The sequence below is a fragment of the Vulpes vulpes genome, chromosome 6, assembly GCF_048418805.1.
Source record: "Vulpes vulpes isolate BD-2025 chromosome 6, VulVul3, whole genome shotgun sequence".
In the NCBI taxonomy this organism is placed as follows: Eukaryota; Metazoa; Chordata; class Mammalia; order Carnivora; family Canidae; genus Vulpes; species Vulpes vulpes.
In genome coordinates, this window is record NC_132785.1 from 120,001,188 (window position 1) to 120,019,961 (window position 18,774).

Sequence of the window (18,774 nt, forward strand, 5' to 3'; positions counted from 1 at the left end):
GATTTTTTTCAGAGTTTTTTTTTTTAAATTTCTATCTATTTATGATAGTCACACAGAGAGAGAGGCAGAGACACAGGCGGAGGAAGAAGCAGGCTCCATGCACCAGGAGCCCGATGTGGGATTCGGTCCAGGGTCTCCAGGATGGCGCCCTGGGCCAGAGGCAGGCGCCAAACCGCTGCACCACCCAGGGATCCCTTTTCTCAGAGTTTTGAGGATTAAATGAGATGGTCTGTGTAATGCCCTCAGCCCAGTGCCCAGCACGGAGTTAGAGGGTAACAAGTAGTACCAACTTCATGACTGTCATTTGACAACCCCTGCTCCCTTACCCTGCAGCACACACACACACACACACACACACACACACACACACACTGCTCTTTTTAAAATAAGTGACAATAACTCCTCACTGGCTGAGGGATTTGGAATTCCATACATCTTCAATTCACATAAATTGGCCACACTGATGATCCAACCTCATTTTGCAATACTGGAAAAGCTCCAACGTGAGGCAGGACATTCCATGAGACACCCCCTTCTACCTCTGGAACTTTGCCTATGCCCTTCCCCAGTCGTGCCTATCCTGCAGTGTCCAATCCAGGCCTCACTCCTTCCAGGAGGTCAATCCATATACTGCAGCCCCCACAGATACCTGCTTCCCAGAGCTCATACTTTTGCACCATGTATATTTAATTTGTTTTTGATCACATACTCCCCAGCTGAAAATCCTCGCCTGGACTCAGCCTGTGCAGACTAAGGTGGAAAATACATGAGCAGCCCTTTCTGAGCTGGCCCCTGCCGACTCCTCTCAGGCCAGGGGACAGTGTAGGAAGAATCCTGAAGCAAGTGAGCTGTGATGAGGAAATGACAGGTGGGCCCTTTAGAGGGAGGTGACAGACATATGAGCTACTTCTGAAACAACAAATAGAGATACTGGTCCCTGGACAAAGTTGGGATGACCCCATGTGGAGATAACGGGACACAATTAAATACTGAAATGTGATTGTATTTATCCTGAACAACGACCATGAAGCTTTGTTAGGACAGGCACACTGTTTGCCACAAGTCAGGTTAACCAAAAAAAGTGAATACTCATTACCTCTTGCCTTCCTTAACCTCAGATATTTCAAACTCTCTTGACTTGGCATTGGCGATCTTTTTCTGTAAGGGCCAGATAGTCAATATTTAAGGCTTTGTGGGCCACATACGATTTCTGTTGCATATTTTTCTTTTCTTTTCCACTTACAAAGCTTCAAATATGCAAACGCCATTCTTAGTTCACGGGTTAGACCAAAACACGCCGTGGACTCAATTTGGCAGACCCCCAGGCAACAGACTGGGCCATAGGAAAAAAAAAATCTTTTCTGTTAAAGTTTATTTTTTTCCTGCCCCCAGGAATATGAGCTATCACACTGGATGCTCTTTCTAAAATAAACCCTGGCACCCCAGGATTTAAAATCCGGCCACACGGGATGTGTACCAGCTGTCTTAGCCCATGTCTAACTGACCTAATTGACAACTATCACTTACTCATCAGAGGCTACGGTCTGCTCTGCTCTAGAGGAAGACAGATGGCAAGTCCTTTCTGCTGGCAAAATATCCATTTTCACTGCGCTCTGTGAGTGCCATCAGACCAAAGCACAAGCCTTAACTAGTGCTTATGTTCTCGTTACCTATTCAGCTCTGCCAAATCCACCTGCAAGGAATACCCTGAGGACAGCTCTAGGCCTCAGCCACTTAATTGGGTTCAAATCACACGATCAATACCTAATATTTCCAGTGTCTCTGAAGCTACATAGAGAGTTGGGGGGGTTCAATCAAGTCTCACTGTGCTGAGAAAGGCACATAAATGTCATAAGCTGTACCTAAAAGTACAGATTTGCAGCAAAGACAAGTGGGGATGATTATTTGTTTCATCAAAAACACCCAGAGTAAGATTCCTTTTTAAGTATTTTTTTTAATTATGCAATTTATAAATACTTAATGTTTATATATGTAGCCCTCAAGGAAAGCATTTGTCAGTTGAGGTTGAGAGGGGAGGGAAATTAACATTTTGTCGAGTTCCTGCGCTCAGCCAGGTGCTTTAGAAGTGTTGCTCCATTTTATCTTTCTGCAATTTGTAAGAAAGTTATATTATCCCCACATTAGAGATAAGGGAACCAGGCTCAGGAAAGTCAAGGAACTTGCCCTAGGCCACATAGCCAGGAAGTGAAGCCAGAATTCAAATCTGGACTGGGTCCAAGCCATGGTTTTTGACCTCCCCTCTAGGCGTGGCACTCCTTTCTCTCCACCACCATGCTCACCTCGAGACAGAAATGAGGAGGAAGACAGCCACTGCCCAAGAATGTAGGTAGACAGATCTCTCGAAGGATTGTTTCTAATTAGACTACATCCTTAAACATGTAAATAAATGCAGGCACCAAACTTCATTTGGCTGTTGGAGCTGGTGAGAGCTTAACTGCTCTGCATTTAAAATAAAATTAAAGGGGCGCCTGGATGGCTCCATCCTTCAGCTCAGGTCATGATCCCAGGGTCCTGGGATGGGAGAGCCCCATGTCAGTCTCCTTGCTCAGCAGGGGATCTGTTTCTCCCTCTCCCTCTGCCTCCCGTTCCTTCTGCTCATGCTCTCTCTCTCTCTCTCTCTCTCTCTCAAATAAACAAATAAATAAAATCTTTTTAAAAAATTAAATTAAATTAAAAGGTAAATAAACATGGAGACTGATTTTATACCCTGAGAAGGAAGGAACAGAATAAAGAGTGAAAGCCCTGAAAAAGCAAGAAGACAAGGAGGAAAAAGTGAGAAACTAGTGTCCTTTGACACATGGGAGCTTCGGACTCAGCTATTAGCAGAGCCAAGGAATTGAAGAGCAGGTCCACACAGCACCCAACTTTAACTTTATGTATATCTGTGACGTAAATCCCTCTATCACTTTCCCAAATCTACAGTAAAGTGGGCTACACAAGCAAATATCTCAAGGAAGTGGTTTTGTGGCTCCTAAGGGTATAGTGGGGCCAGAACGAGAACTGGAACCCAAAGCAAGAAGAAAGCTCTCCAACAAGTCACCAAGCCCTCAGTGAGGGTTTGGACAATCCCCAAGTCCAGGAACCAGGTTTGATTATTCTGTCTAGATCTGGGGCAAACCACCAGAATTAAAATGAACTGGCAAACTTGGCCTATACACACAGAGAGAAAATCCAGTTGAAACAGACTATCAGGGGAGGAGGGCGGGGGGTGGGGGTGAATGGGTGACGGGCACTGAGGGGGGCACTTGACGGGATGAGCACTGGGTGTTATTCTGTATGTTGGTAAATTGAACACCAATAAAAAATAAATTTATTATATAAAAAAAGAAACAGACTATCACTTGAATTAATAGCATCATTTTTAACTCAATATGGATATTTCTGATTGAGTTCACAGTTCCAACTTTATTAATTTTTTAAAATATTTTCTAATGATCTTAATTGAGCTCAAGTAAAACATTTTACAATTAAATGTGTTTGCTTTCATGTGTTGTTCTGTTTTTTCTTGGCGTTCAGACTGCGAAAGTGAAGATAAGCCAGCCCATCAGAAATGTCTGAGCACATAGATAATGAAATGATGCATCTGAGCTGTGTATTGCATCACTTAAAAGATCAGTTATAGGGAACAGATAGAACCAACAGCAGCATGATGTTAGGCCACAATCTCAGACCCGATGAGTATTGTATGTTCACTTACAAGTTCAACCAATATGAGGTCTTAGAAGGATCCAAAAAGAAATCATTCTGAATGTGATGTAAGAGCTTCAAGCTCCAGGGGAAAGACACTCTAGATAAGAGAGCATTACTGTAACATTTAATTCCACTCCTTGAACTTCCTTTTCAGCCTCTCATTTGGAATGTCCATTACTCACCCAACTACCCAGGAAACAACCCATGAGTGAATGTTCAAATCAATAATAAACAAATAAACAAACTAAAGTAATAAACTTAGGCCCATGCAATTTACTTCTTTGTAAAAGCGGAGAAACAATAGAAAATAACCCCACAAAAAGAAATATAACAGTTCTTTTTTTTAAAAAAAAAAAAAAAAAGAAGAAGGTAGGGAGCTAACTTGAACATGGCAAACAAGATCTAAAAAAGTAGAATGGCGGCTACCAGGGGCCGGGGGTGAGAGAAATGGGGCCATGTTGGTCAAAGAGGACAAACTTTCCTTTATAAGATGAGTAAGTTCTGAGGACCTAATGTATAGCATTGTGATCACAGCTAGTGATACTGCACTACACCCTTGAAAGCAGCTAAGAGAGCAGATCTTAAGTACACTCACCACAAAAAAAAAAGAAAAAGAAATTATAATTATGTGACATGATGAAGGTATAATGTAACTCCATAATAGTAATCAGCTTGCAATATATAAATGTACCAAACCAATATATCATACACCTTAAGCTTACATATCATATATCAATCATATCTCAGTAAAACTGGAGGACAGATAAAAATGAGTCTGTCTCCCTCTCCCCCATCCTCCCACCACCACCCCCGGGTAGGGGTGTTAGGACCACCCGAAAGGTATAATGGAGAAACTGCAGCCACTCTGAAAGTGAGGTGGGTCTGAGGCCTATAGGAAGAGAGGAAGGAAAGATATGGCTTGGAGGCCCCCCACCAGCTTTCCTCAGTGCTATAATCCCATAAGGCAATGCCAAGCTGCCCAAATCACTGTTTCAGATGGTGCAAGATACCACCAGAAGTGTTAGCACTACAGTGGGATGAATGATGACCCACAGGGGACCACTAACTGTCTGTGGCTTTTCTCTGATGATCTGTGTACTCAGTGAGATAATCTGTTTCTCTGTTGCCTTATATGGCACCAAAAAGAAAAACAAGCAAAGGTAGAGCAATCATCAGTCTGCTTGTCTGAGACTGGCTGATGAACACAGCTGATGAGAGCCATACGTGTGGACACTAATGGCCTGAGTGATCATTTTACCCATGGTCAAACCCAGGACACTTGCTGAGTCAAGAGGGGCTCTGTGGTAAGCATGCTGGGACCACAAGACAGGTGGAACGCAGGACATATGGTCACTCTACTAATAGCTTATACCACACAGACAAAAGGAAATGGCCTCGTCTGAGAACCCAAGGCTGGTCTGTGTTGACCACATTCTTAGTCCCGAGAGGGCACAGTCAGCAAAGGGGGTCGACGAGGTAAATATTTAGCCAGAGAGGTTGAGGCAGGATGAAGGGGTGGGTATGAAAAGTGACTTCATAAATGTATTAAAAGGGAGCACACTTTCAGCCCTTAATGGACAAAAGGGAAGCCACAAACCCTGTGAGGCCAAGAGAGGCAACTGGCAGAGCACATTCATTACAACTCACAAATACCCCTAATGATTCAAAACCCCAATAACAGGGCAGGACGTCCTCCCACTTCCTTCCCCATCTATGGCAGAAGAGCTTCAGGTAAGAAATGGAAGTTTGATATTAATTTGTTGGCCACAATTGCCTTTTCTTTCTCCGGCTTCAGAAGAATTTCTCATATAAATATTTTAGAGCAGGGGAAGGGTAATTTTACATCCAATTGCGAGACCACATCCCAATATTTCCAACAGTAGGAGTGTATCAGAGGAATTCTGGAGCCACCCCTGGCAAGGCACTTCTGTGGCAGATTCCAAGAAGCCTCTGCTTCAGTGCCAGGTGAGAGCACAGCCCCCATCAGCACTTACTCTTGCAACAGAGAAAGCCTGTGGATAAAGAAGCAAACATTCAGCCTGTGCGCATTACTCAGATTCTCTGAGTCTCGGTGTCTTCATCTATAAGATGAGGAAACCTTTCCCTGCAGTGTCCTTGTTGGGATATTTTGTAATGTATGTAAAGCTTTGAGTGGTGCACCTTGTTATTTCATATATAGTAATATTAATAAGAACAGGAATCCTTACTGAGCACTTGCCAGTGCACAGAATAATGCAGTTAAGCCTTGTGATGAGGCAATTCCTTATGGGCTTGATGCTTCCCTCATGGTTTAAAATTTCTCTTTTTTCATTGTTCTATGTAGTCAGAGAGAGAGAAAGAGAGGGAGAGAGAATTAATTCTATATTGTAAGGCACAATTTGGAAGGTGAAAGGGCTCCCCCCGAATGTGGCTTGATCCCACATGACAATATTTAGATAGATTAGTCATTAGTGTATACCCAGGTGATAATAGATTTTTATTTTTTAGACCAAGTCTTTTTTTAAAGATTGTTTCTTTCTTTGAGAGAGAGAGAGAGGGAAAGGGAGAGAGGCAGCGCGAGCAAGAAAGAGTATGTGTGCACGCCAGTAAGGGTGGAGGATAGGGGTAGGGGAAGGGCAGAGGGAGAGAGAATCTGGAGCAGACTCCCCAATGAGTATAGACCCTGACGTGGGGCTTGATCTCACCACCCTGAGATCATGACCTGAGCTGAAACCAAGAGTCAGTCACCGAAATGACTGAGCCATCGAGGCGCCCCATGATTTGAGGTTTAGAACATTACCACGACCGAAGAATTAACTAGTGGTAGCAAGGAAAGCCACTTGTTTAAGACCATGGGCTGTGGATATCCCCATTCCTCTCCATTGAGCTTGGGCATGTTATTTAACTCCTCCCTTTGGTTGCTTGTCCCTGCCTCAAAGGATCACTGTGAACATTAAATAATAAAGTATTTAGGGCAGGACCCAGTCACAGTAAATACCAGGCAGGTGTTAGCTTGTGAAAACTAATACCAGCCTGGAAGCTTCTGGAGGACAGGGAGTGGGCATCTTGTGTCTTTTGTTATTTTTTTCTAATCACTGGAGCCAAACACAGCGCCTGCTTCATGACAAGAATTCAGTTAATGAAAATGTTTTATTGTAAATATGGAAAATAATCATACAAGCCACATGCCAACCATCAAAACTTCATTAAGTAAGATTTTTTTATTCATTTTAAATAAGAACCAAACACACGTACATTTGTATAGAAATGTGGACACCATATACCCTGCTCATTTCTGGATTTTTTGTTTTATTTTTATGGGAGTTTTTTGTGGGGGACACAATCCTCATTTGCAACTTCATTTTTCCAGAGGCATGCCAATTTCCATTAGCTCTTTAATTTCTGGCTCAAAAGCTTTAGACCTTCACTAAACAGTCAGGGAATCACAGCCTCAGGGATAAAAACAATAATAATAATGAAGTGGGGGCCTGTAGAGACAGGCCAGGGGCTGCAGGCCCGATCTTGCATGCATTGAACAATCTTCTGCATGACTGCTTCGCTGGAGAGAGGGCAGTGCCTCTGATTTCTGGGTAACAATGGGGAGGAGTCACTTCACATTGTCAGAGCTGTGTCCTTAGGCACAAAAGACCCAACCCTGCACTCAACAGAGGTCACCTGCTGCCTCAGCTGTGGCCTAAACTTCTTGCACAAAAGGCTGCTTGGAAGAAGGGATGGCTCAGGGTGGGGAAGGAGAAGGCTTAGCTGGTTTGCACTCTGACTCACAGCAAGGATTTCCACCAACTGCTGAATAGGTGCCTTGGGTACCATGCTTCCCTTCAATCATTGTGTTTCTAGATATGTAAAGCTTCAGAGGTTAAGGACACCAGTGGAATCTGCTCATGCAGAAGAATTTAGACAGAAAGCTGATTTGAGAGAAGTACCTTGACAACCAGACTTCTGTCGCCCAGAAACAAAATAACTTTCTGCTTTGCTTCTGCAAAGGTTTTAAACAAAAGGCTCTTGGTCTCCAAAACAGTTCTAAAACGCCCTATTCATTCAGTCCTCGAAACTCAAGCATCTTCTATGGCTTAGAAGGGATATATGGCACGAGGGATATATGGGATAAAAGACTCAATCTGGAAGACCTAAGTGGGAAAGAGAGAGAGATGAGAAAAATAATGTTCACTCAAATAGTGTCTATTGGGCACCCCGGGTGGCTCAGCGGTTTAGTGCTACCCTCGGCCCAGGGTGTGATCCTGGAGACCCGGATCGGGTCCCGCGTCAGGCTCCCTGCGTGGGGCCTGCTTCTCCCTCTGCCTGTGTCTCTGCCTCTCTCTGTGTGTCTCTCATGAATAAATAAATAAAATCTTTAAAAAAAAAATGTCTACTAAGGGTAGAGGCACATGTCAGTGCTATGGGGTCAAGCAGGGCACCACCTGCCATGGAGGGTACACGAAGGCCTCCCCTAGGACTTGAGTCTGGCCCCCTCTGAAGGTAAATCAGTTCAGAAACCCAGAACACAACACTTAGCAGAGTGCCATTGTTCGCACACCATAAATGTGATCACTGAATGAATGAATGGTTTAAAACCAGCTCTTGACCCCCACTGCTACCCTTTGGATTTATGTAAGGGACCAAAATGGCCATGTGCTGACTGACCAGATCATACTACCCTGCTGCCTGAAGGAGCATAGCTTCCCAGCACTCTCAGGATAAAGCCCTGCATGGCCTGTCCCCCACCTGCTCCCTGGCTAATCACCTACCAGGTTCCCCTTGCTAACTCCCCTTCAGCCATACATGATCCTCTTCTCTCAAGTCCTCAGACATCCTGGGCATCCTTCCACTACAGGCCTGGGCATTCAGCTCCCCCACCCAGAGTCCCCGACCCCCTATGTCAATTCTCCTGCTGATGCACCACCCGGCTCCTTCTCTGCAGCATTCATCATGGTTTTGTTTATCCTGATTTGTGTGATTACATGCACAAGGTTTACCTATCCGTAGGGTAACCATATAATTCATCTTTCAAATCAGGACAATTTTGAGAGAGAAAGGGCTGCCATTAACAATTATTCCAGAACCATGAAACCTGGGATGTTTGGTCATCCTAGCCAGAAACTCCAAGAGGGTCAGGGACTATATGTTCACCTTTTATTCACCATGATGTCCCCAGGACTTAGCACTAAAGTTGGCACACAACAAATCAGTAAATTTGTTGAATGATTGAGTGACTAAGTGAGTAATTGAGTAAGGGATTTGGGGCATGGCAGAAGGGAATGGTAAATGTTATGGCCTTGGAAAATGTTCATGGCTCATGCAAATTAACCAACATCTCCTACTTCTAGAGAGAACAGTTTGGAAGCTCCTGATCTCTGGCCCTCCCTTATCAGCAGAATAGCAGTTTTGGTCGCCATACAATATTAAAGGTCCACACCCAGGACACAACATGGCCTCCCATACAGCTGCTCGTATCTTAAATGAAATCATGTCACACCAAATTATGGTGGAGTCAGGCCCAAAGAGCAGAGCCAGTGAAATGAATCCATATGCCAGAGTGCTGAGCAAAGTATCTAAGACTCTAATCACTTACTAGCAAAGGATTAAAATCCCCAAGAGATCATTAAATGAAAACCAGTAGCAGAGGTCCTGTTGACCAACATAAAAAGGCATGAATCAGTCAAGGAAGAGGAGACATAGCAGGATGAGAAGGGACCCTCATACACACACAAAGCCTCATACTTCTAGGAAATTCCAGACCCGGCCCACACCAGGCAGATGAAAGCTTGAGGTTTTCTTCAGATAAAGAGATTAACATGAATAGAAAGTGGCCATGATAAGGTCAAGAGGGTTCTGAGAAGTAACTCGCCAAAGCAAAGTCTGAAAGAAGTATGCCGGGGGAAAATAGTCAACTTTCCAGACACCAAGGTAGCCTGCTCACTCTGAGGAGTGCCACACCAGCTGCCCCCAGGGTCGCCCTCCCATGAGAGAAGAATCCTTGTTGCCTGCAGTTGTACTGACCTATTGTACAAGGCCTTTAGAATGGAAACTCCCATATCCCCCCTAGTGGGCACCTCATCCAACACTACACCCCTTCCATGTAGCAACTGGAGAGAAAACAGCCAAGTGATCCCACAAGCTACACTGGAGACACTTCAAAGTCTGAAAATATTTAAGCATTCACAGCCTGAAAAACAAACTGCTACAAATCATCATCCACCCAGGCTGAGGCATGGTTTCCTCCCCTCATCGAGGGAAGCCGCCTCATGGTTTTATTCTTTGAGGATTACAGAAGATGAACGTGTTACTGCTTTCTCCAAGACTAGCCATGACAGAAGTTTCTAAGACAATTGTACTAGGGACAGGGAAATAAGCAATTGAGGCAAGAGAGCCCAGTGAGGATAAAGAGGTTCTTGAGATCGGGTGACTGTCAAATCAAGTTCAAGGAAATATTATTTCCTGCACGCCAGGTAGATGCCAGGCACTCTGCTGGTACTCTGTGTGGGCTATCCCCTTTCCTCCTCCCCATATTCTGAATGAGAGGGACTGTCCCATCCTTTCCTAGGAAGAGGAGCCTTAGGTTCTGTGGGGTGAGGGACCAAGTCTACTTTCACACCCATGCTCCTTCCTCTCGTTGACACCTTCTTGAAAATACAACAATCCACATTTCGAGTGCTATCGTACCAGGTCAGACAGCCCACACACCTTTAAAAATATTTCCTTCTCCCTCCAGTCTTTTCCTCAGAGTAAAAGCTTTCAGGAAAGGCCCAGATATGCTATAAGGGAAACTCAGCAATTATGCAAATGAGAAGCACAGCCCAATGGTTAGAGCGATGGGCTTCAGAGTCAGACGTCCCAAGGCCTAAATCCCCATTTAACCATATACTGATTGTTTTTTCCTCGGACAAGGTACTTCTCAGAATTATTTTCTCATCCATAAAATGGAATGATGGAGATGGAACCTACCTGTAGTAAGCTTATTGCCAGGGTTAAATGAGCTCAGACATGGAAGCACTTGGAACAGTGCCTAGAGGAAAGTGAACAACCAAAAACAAAACAAAAACAAACAAACAAAAAAAAAACAGCAGCCATTTTTCATTACTAAGACAGTTGTGCAGGAAATCTCTCTGTTACAGTCATCTGCAGAGTCTCCAGTGTCGCCTCAGGGGCAAGAGTCCAGAGATGGATGGTTCTTATGTGTCCCCTCTGGGTAGAACTGCTGAGGGGTAGAACAGCTCGGGTTAAGTGGCTTGCCCCAGGGCATCAAACTAGAAGATCCACACACCTCAGTAGGGCATGAACAGCAGCCAGGCCCTCAGTCAGAGGACACTGGCCCTTTCACTCAGTTACACCTTGGCCTGATGGCCATCCTATTGTTCCACTGACCTGCGCCTTGGGGGCTGCCTGAGGCTTCTGGGTCTCTGAGGTTTTCTGGAATGTTTCCCAAACTATATGAGCAACAATGTGGGTGAAAGAGAGGGGGGTCGGCACAGAGAGAGATCTGTGGAGAGATCAGTGTCCCCACCAAAGCTCGGGATAAAGATGCTGACCTAGGTGGCCATGGTAAACCCTCTAAATGGAATAGGAAACTGCTATGTTGCCTCCCCGGGCTCAAGCCATAAAGACACAGCCCCACTGGTGTTAGCAGCCTGAGCCAGCATTCACAGAAATTTCTGTGAAGGTGACTTCACGCTTTAACAGTAGAAGCAAACTGAGAAATTTTGTCAATTAGAAAATTTAGGACTGAAACCCCAAAGGGCATTTAGCAGCTTTCTTCTCTTTCCCCTCAGTAGGCCTCCAGAAGGGACATATTTTAGTAGGAGCTTTCTGGTTTCTTTTTTCTTCCTTCTCTAACAAATAAATAATAGCAATCACAACAGTAAAAGTAACTAAACTGCAGACCACCCTAACAGGTGGACATGAATAATACCATCATCTCCTGTTTACAGGCGGGAAGCTGAGACCTGGGGTGACTCTCCTATTTCCCAAGGCACCCAGCCAGAAATCAGGAAAGAGATTTAACATAGGAAGGGAAACTGCAGAGCCTGGGTGCCTATCTCCAGCAATGCTGCCCACCGGGCCTCTGCTTGAACAAGCAATGCTAATAGGTGCAGAGCACTGAGCAAGCACTCCAGAAATCCCTGCTGAAGGGAAAGGAGTCATCTGCAACTTTCCTTTGTCCGACTCTCTTAAATGTGCCCCCTTCTCTGTGCCCAGCATCTCTCACCTCTGATGTTCTTCTAGTGGCTCTTCCTTCCTCCAATTTCTCCTTCCACCAACCCAAAGTCCCCATTGCTAAAGAATTCTTTCTCCAAAAGAAAATTTTCATCATGTCGCTGCGTTGTGTAAACTTTTGCAATGACTCCCCACTTCTCAGGGCGTAAAGCCCAACTCCTAAGCAAGTTTCGGGGGGCAGCTCCCAAATCCAGCCCCAGTTGCCTCTCCAGCCTCATCTAGCACCTCTCCCCATACCTCTCAGCTCAAGCCACACTGATCACCTGCAGCTCTCTCGACAGGCCACCCACTCCACTGGGATGCCCTGCATGCATGGCCTGTATCATGAACCTCCTCCCACGGTCCGTGTTTCTGTTTGAATGTGTGGTGGTTAAAAGCCTACAATACATGGTCAGACTGCCCAGGAGTAACTCCTAGTTCTTCTAGGATTTTAGTAAATCCTGGATCTTCTAGGTGACTTTGAGCATGTAACTTTGCTGCCTGCCACCTCAGTTTCCTCATCTATAAATGGACACAAAAGACTATCCTTCTAAAACAGTCGTAGAGACTAAAAGAAGATGAATAGCCATGGAAACTTCCCTGACCTCCGTTTGCCTCATTAGGGCTCCCATTTTTCACATATTTCAGATAGCTCCATTCTGATCATCACCAAAAAGACAGGAGACAACAAATGCTGGAGAGGATGTGCAGAAAAGGGAACCCTCTCGCACTCTTGGTGGGAATGCAAACTGGTGCAGCCACTATAGAAAACAGTATGGAAGATCCTCAAAAAATTAAAAATATAACTACCATATGATCCAGCAATTCCACTTCTGGGAATATGTCCAAAAAAACCAAAAACATTAACTTAAAAAAATATACACACCCTCAAGCTCATAGCAGCATTATTTACAAAAGGCAAGACCTGAGTGTCCATCAACAGAGGAGTAGATGAAGAAGCTGTCACATATATACAGTGGAACATGAATGGACCTTGATGGCATCAGGCTAAGTAAAACAAGTCAGACAGAGAAAGACAAATGCTTCACTTATATGTGGAATCTAAAAAAACAAAAACAAAAATGAAAAATTTGTAGTAAAAGAGATCAGAGGCCAAAGGTAGAGGTGGAAGAGGAAGGTAGTCAAAAAGTAGAAACTTCAGGGGTGCCTCGGTGACTCTGTCGGTTAAGCATCTATCTTGGACTCAGGTTATGATCTCAGGGTCCTGGGATGGAGCCTGCTTCTCCCTCTCCCTCTGCCCTTCCCCCCTACTCATCTGCTCATGTAAAGTGCAGCATGATGACTCTGGCTAACCCAGCTGTGTGATACACAGGAAAGGTGTTAAGAGAGCGAATTTTGAGGGTTCTCACCACAAGGAAAAAGTTTTCTATCTCTTTTTGCTTTTTTCCTTTATTGTATCTATACTCGAAGTTAGATGCCAAGCAAACAGCAGTAATTGCTTCACAATACATGTTCGAACCATTCTTCAGTACACCGGAAACCTATACAGTGAGGCATGTCAATCATCTCACCATAAAACTGGGGGCGGAAATAGCTCCATGTGTCTCTTCTGGGGTTTCTCAATCTCAGCCGTGGTGACATTTGACTGGATAATTCTCTGCTGTACTGGAGGATGTCCTGTGCCTTGCAGGATGTTTAGCAGCATCTCTGGTCTCTACTCACCAGATTCCACTATAGCACCTCCTCAAGTCATGACAACTGAAAATGTCTCCAGATGTTGTCAGATGCTCCCCCTGGGGGGCGGTGGGCAAACCTCCTCTCCATTAAGAACCACTGCTTGGAAAAAAAGAACCACTGCTCGAACCGGGGGATGTAGGGAATTGTTGAATCACTATATTGTACACTAATATAACACTGGATGTTAACTAACTGGAATTAAAATTAAAACTTAAAAATAAAAGAACCACTGCCTGAAACTCTAAGCTGCTAGAATAATACTATAAACATTAACAACAGAGAGAATGATCTTTTTATTTTTTAGCACTCACCACGTGCCAAACATCGTTCAAAGCCCTTCTCATGAATTATAGAATTTAATCCTCTCAACACCCCAAGGGTGAAGGATTTTAGGCGCATTTTAGTGATAACAAAACTGGATCAGAGAGAGGTTAGGAACTTGCTCATGGTCTGTTTTATTCTCCTCTTTTCTATCCCCAGCACCTCACATGTGACCTGATACAACCTGATACAACAGCTCAATAGCAACTTGAAGAATGTATGAATGAATTCATTAATGAGAAAGTTCCCTGCATAACAGCAGTTGAATCAGGGACGGTGACCCATTGGTCTTCTCCCAAGTCCCACAGCACCCCCATAAAAGTGGTTTAATTCTTTTGAAACTCCTTCCCCAGCTATGGCTCTTTCAAGCTATCCATACATTTTATGGGAGTTAAGCTGTTCTGGGCACTCTGTTCTTGTTATTAATAACATGAATTACACCTTCCAGCTTACGTTATGAGGGATTTACTCAATCCAGCCAAGGGTCCTGACATTACCAGATAAATACCATTGATATCATCTTCAACCTGTCAGTCTCTCCTTTCAGACTTTGGTGAGGTACAATGATACTATTTTTCCAGCTTGGAACATACCACGCTGAAAACCCTTCCAAAAAAGGGTGTTTCTTATGAGCACTATATACAGTGCTGCTCAGACACATGAAGTCAGAGAATGATCCCCTGGTCCGGAAGGGTGGGCCTTTTCATCCTATGAAAGAATCAGTGAACAGAAGGGCAAACCATAACTAATTGGTTCTTTATGAACACAGATTCAGCATTTAAATCTGCTTAACCCGTGTTGTGAAAAAGACCATAGATAAACACAAGTATAGATCCTTACATTACAATGGCTGGAGATCTTAAATATCCCAAGCCCAGGATTCACACCCAATGGGTGCAGGGAGAAGGCACAGGGACATGCTTTCTGTTATGAAGCAGGGAACTAATGTTTCTTGACTCTCTTAAAATTCTGGAAAGTGTTAAACATAAAGCAAGCATTTAAGAGAGAGCTGAGGTTATGATAAAGCAATACCTACTGAAAGACCTTGTAGACTCATTGAGGGAGGAAGGGCCAGGTCAGACAGATCTCACTTTGAATCCTAGCTTGGCTACTTTGGGGGTTGGAGAGGTACTCCACCTACTTTAGAATCAGCTTCCTCACCTATAAAATGGGCCTAATTGTGCCATCTTGAAGGGTTGTTGACACAATTCTATGAGATAATGAGGGTAAGGTATCTGGATTTTAACAGGTGTCTCATAAAGGATAGCTTTTTTAAATTGTTACAAAAATGATCTTAAGGATATGTGTGTCTTCGTGTGCATATGCACACACACACACACACACACACAAACACACACACACACCCTTCGTTTCACAGAGAAAACTTTTGAGGCCAAAGCAGGGGAGGAGTTTTAATGGCAGCACCAGAATTAGAATCATTACATGCCCCCATCCCATCCATTCTGGCCTCAGAGCTCTTTCATGAAGAAGAGAGCCAAAGAATGGGCAATACAGAAATAAATAAACCAGTGCATGGAGAATCTCAGATATCCGGTGGCATCATCAGTGTTATAGATTTCGTTTGATATCTCGATCCAAAAGGATTTCTCCATCGGGCAATAATTAGATGCAAAGCAATGCAAAGATGATATGATGTGAATGTTTTTCCCCAAGATCTCACTGTCTAAGGAAGGAAAATAAATGCAACCATGAATCTAGATTCACTTCAGACCACTTTTTACGTTATTACATGTATTGCAACTAAATAGAAAGTATCTCACCACATACCACCACCACATGTATAATTCTGTTCTCGTTTAAACTTACTCCAGAATTGTTTCCCCCACTTTTCTATGACATTCTAGGCATAGATTAGTGCCTTAAGTCTGGCACAGATTAGTACAACACTCCCATCACCACGAATTCGATCACATTTTCTCATAAAAGGAGAAGAAAAAAAAGACAAAGCTATCCAACAAAGGATAATGTGAAACACCGCCCTTAGATTTTCACATCTTTAAGTTTTCTTTTTTAATAAAACCTACAAAAACACTGATATAAAGTCATATTTATTTCTGGGAGGGAGAATGTGTATTTCTACGTATGTAAGAGTCAAGTCAGATGATTACAATTTCTTTAAAGGAATACTATTGTTATGAAGGTTCCAGATCATAAGGAGCCCCAGAATTCCCCAACTCTATCAATGCCGTTAGAAAGAAACACACAATATATATAAAATGAAATATTCCTCAGCTATCAGAAAGGACAAATATCCATTTGCTTCGACGTGGATGGAACTGGAGGGTATTATGCTGAGTGAAGTAAGTCAATCGGAGAAGGACAAACATTATATGGTCTCATTCATTTGGGGAATATAAAAAATAGTGAAAGGAAATAAAGGGGAAAGGAGAGAAAATGAGTGGGAAATATCAGTGAGGGTGACAAAACATGAGTGACTCCTAACTCTGGGAAACGAAAAAGGAATAGTGGAAAGGGAGGTGGGCAGGGGATGGGGTGATTGGGTGACGGGCACTGAGGGGGGCACTTGATGGGATGACCACTGGGTGTTATGCTATATGTTGGTAAATTGAACTCTAATAAAAAATATACAAAAAAAAGGAAAGAAAGAAAGAAAGAAAGAAAGAAAGAAAGAAAGAAAGAAAGAAAGAAAGAGCGAGCCAGGCCAGTCTTGCAAACCCTGCAATAGCCTGGATTGTAGTAGCCATTAGAATTTAATGCAGATGACCCCAGAGCAGACGAAGTCATGGGAGCCATCTTCTCCATCCCTCTGCCTTATGAAGTCCTAGAAAGATGTGACTCTCCTTTACCTTCATAAATGTCACCACCTTCCAATAGGACCTACCCTTCCTGGTTCAGGAGCATGTGCAGGATGCTCCGAGGCAGCCACCCTCCCTCCCCTGCACGATGAAGCCCCCCAACTGGGCTCTCAACCACTTCCCTTCCTCCTCTGGGACTTGGCACCCTGGACTTCACAGTCTTCTGAAGCTTCCTGTTTCATTTGCACCCATCACACCACCTGAGGGCCATCTCCCATGGTGCTCCCAGCCACAGTTCACCCCTCCCTGGGTCACCCCCACCCCTGCTTTCATTGCCTGACTTCTCTGGGTGGTAGCCCTTCTCTACCTCCATATTTTTACGGATATTTTTTCCTTAACATCCAAGCTCTGCAAGGACCCCCGCACAGCGCCTGATACAAATAAAGTGTTCAAAAACAGCAATCCTGATTATTACTATCACGGCCAGCCATATTATTGCATCCCCATAAATCCACCAAAATATCTCTGCCACGTCACCAACAGCCTCCCATCCTCCCATCTGGCGGTCTTTACTCCATCCTCACTGACCTGGGACAGGTAAAAACACCCCTGCTTCTTTAACATTTCTTTCTCTGGCTTCTAGGACAACCCTCTTGGCCCAGGGTCTCGCAGACTTCAGAATCAGGAGGTTAATCAGCACCCGCCTCAGCCCCCTCACCCAAAAAGCAGGTGCTGCAAATCCCAACCTCCCAGCATCGAGGCTGCTGCACGCATGGGCCCTCTTCCCCCACAGGCCTCACCCTCTGGCTTCTTGGAGGTCCCAGCCCACGTGTCACCTCCCCAGAGGGGACCTCCCCGACCGGCAGGAGCACCTCAACCAGAGGCAACAACTCGGTGAGCTCCAAGGACAAAAGCCGAGGTGGCCCTCGTCCCCGCAGGCTGTCCTGTGGCTGGCTCGCTCCCTGCTCACCTGGATCAGCGTCTCCAGCTCCTGGGGGCTCACGCAGATGTGATCCCGCAGGAATTCCGCCTTCTCCAAGGCGATGGTGTTCTTCTGGCTGCTCTCGAAGGGCTGCTCCAAGGCCCGGAACACCAGACCGCCCGTGACGAGGTAGACCACCACGACCACAAAGATGGCGACGACTGTCTTCCACTTCATGACGGTCTGCAGGCCCCCCTGGGGGGCGCCTTCCATCCTGGCTACCACCGTGGCTCGGGAGGAGATGGAGAGGCGTGGGGTCGCGTGGTGCCCGTTAGTGGCCCCCTTGGGCTGGCACACGGGGGGCGCTGCTGTCGGAACGGCCACTGAGAAACAGGGCGGGGTGGGGGGGACAGGGGGAGAGAGAGTTTGTTGATAAACATGAGACACAGAACATGCCAGAAACAAAGCACAGCTTGATGGGATGAGCACTGGATGTTATACTATATGTTGACAGATTGAATTTAAATGTAAAAAAGTGGAAAACAGTGTGGAGGTTCCTCAAAGAATTATAAATAGACCTGCCCTACGACCCAGCAATTGCACTGCGGGGGATTTACCCCAAAGATTCAGATGCAATGAAACGTCGGGACACCTGCACCCCAATGTTGATAGCAGCAATGTCCACAATAGCCAAACTGTGGAAGGAGCCTCGGTGTCCATCGAAAGATGAATGGATAAAGAAGCTGTGGTCTATGTACACAATGGAATATTCCTCAGCCAGTAGAAACAACAAATACCCACCATTTGCCTCAACGCAGATGGAACTGGAGGGTATTATGCTGAGTGAAATAAGTCAACCAGAGAAGGGCATCATCATATGGTCTCACTCATACAGGGAATATAAGAAATAGTGAAAGGGATTATAAGGGAAAGGAAGGGAACTGAGTGGGAAAAATTAGAGAGGGAGACAAACTATGAGAGACTCTTAACTCTGGGAAACAAACAAAAGGTTGCAGAAGAGGAGGTGGGTGGAGAGATAGAGTAACTGGGTGACGGGCACTTGATGGGATGTGCTCACTGGGTGCCCAGTGCTCACTGGGTGTTATGCTATATGTTGGCAAATCGAACTTAAATAAAAACAAATGTAAAAAAATTTTT

General features: G+C 44.7%; 1 protein-coding gene across 5 annotated transcripts in view; it reads right to left on the reverse strand.

Moving 5' to 3' along the window:
* KCNK10 (potassium two pore domain channel subfamily K member 10) overlaps positions 1 to 18,774 on the reverse strand; it is a 133,152-nt gene that overhangs the window by 54,643 nt on the left and 59,735 nt on the right. For all 5 annotated transcript variants that reach the window (XM_026012511.2, XM_072762188.1, XM_072762189.1 and 2 more), the window contains one exon: positions 17,665 to 17,999. In XM_026012511.2, the coding sequence (XP_025868296.1) occupies positions 17,665 to 17,999 (335 nt within the window). The remainder of the gene's footprint in view (positions 1 to 17,664; positions 18,000 to 18,774) is intronic.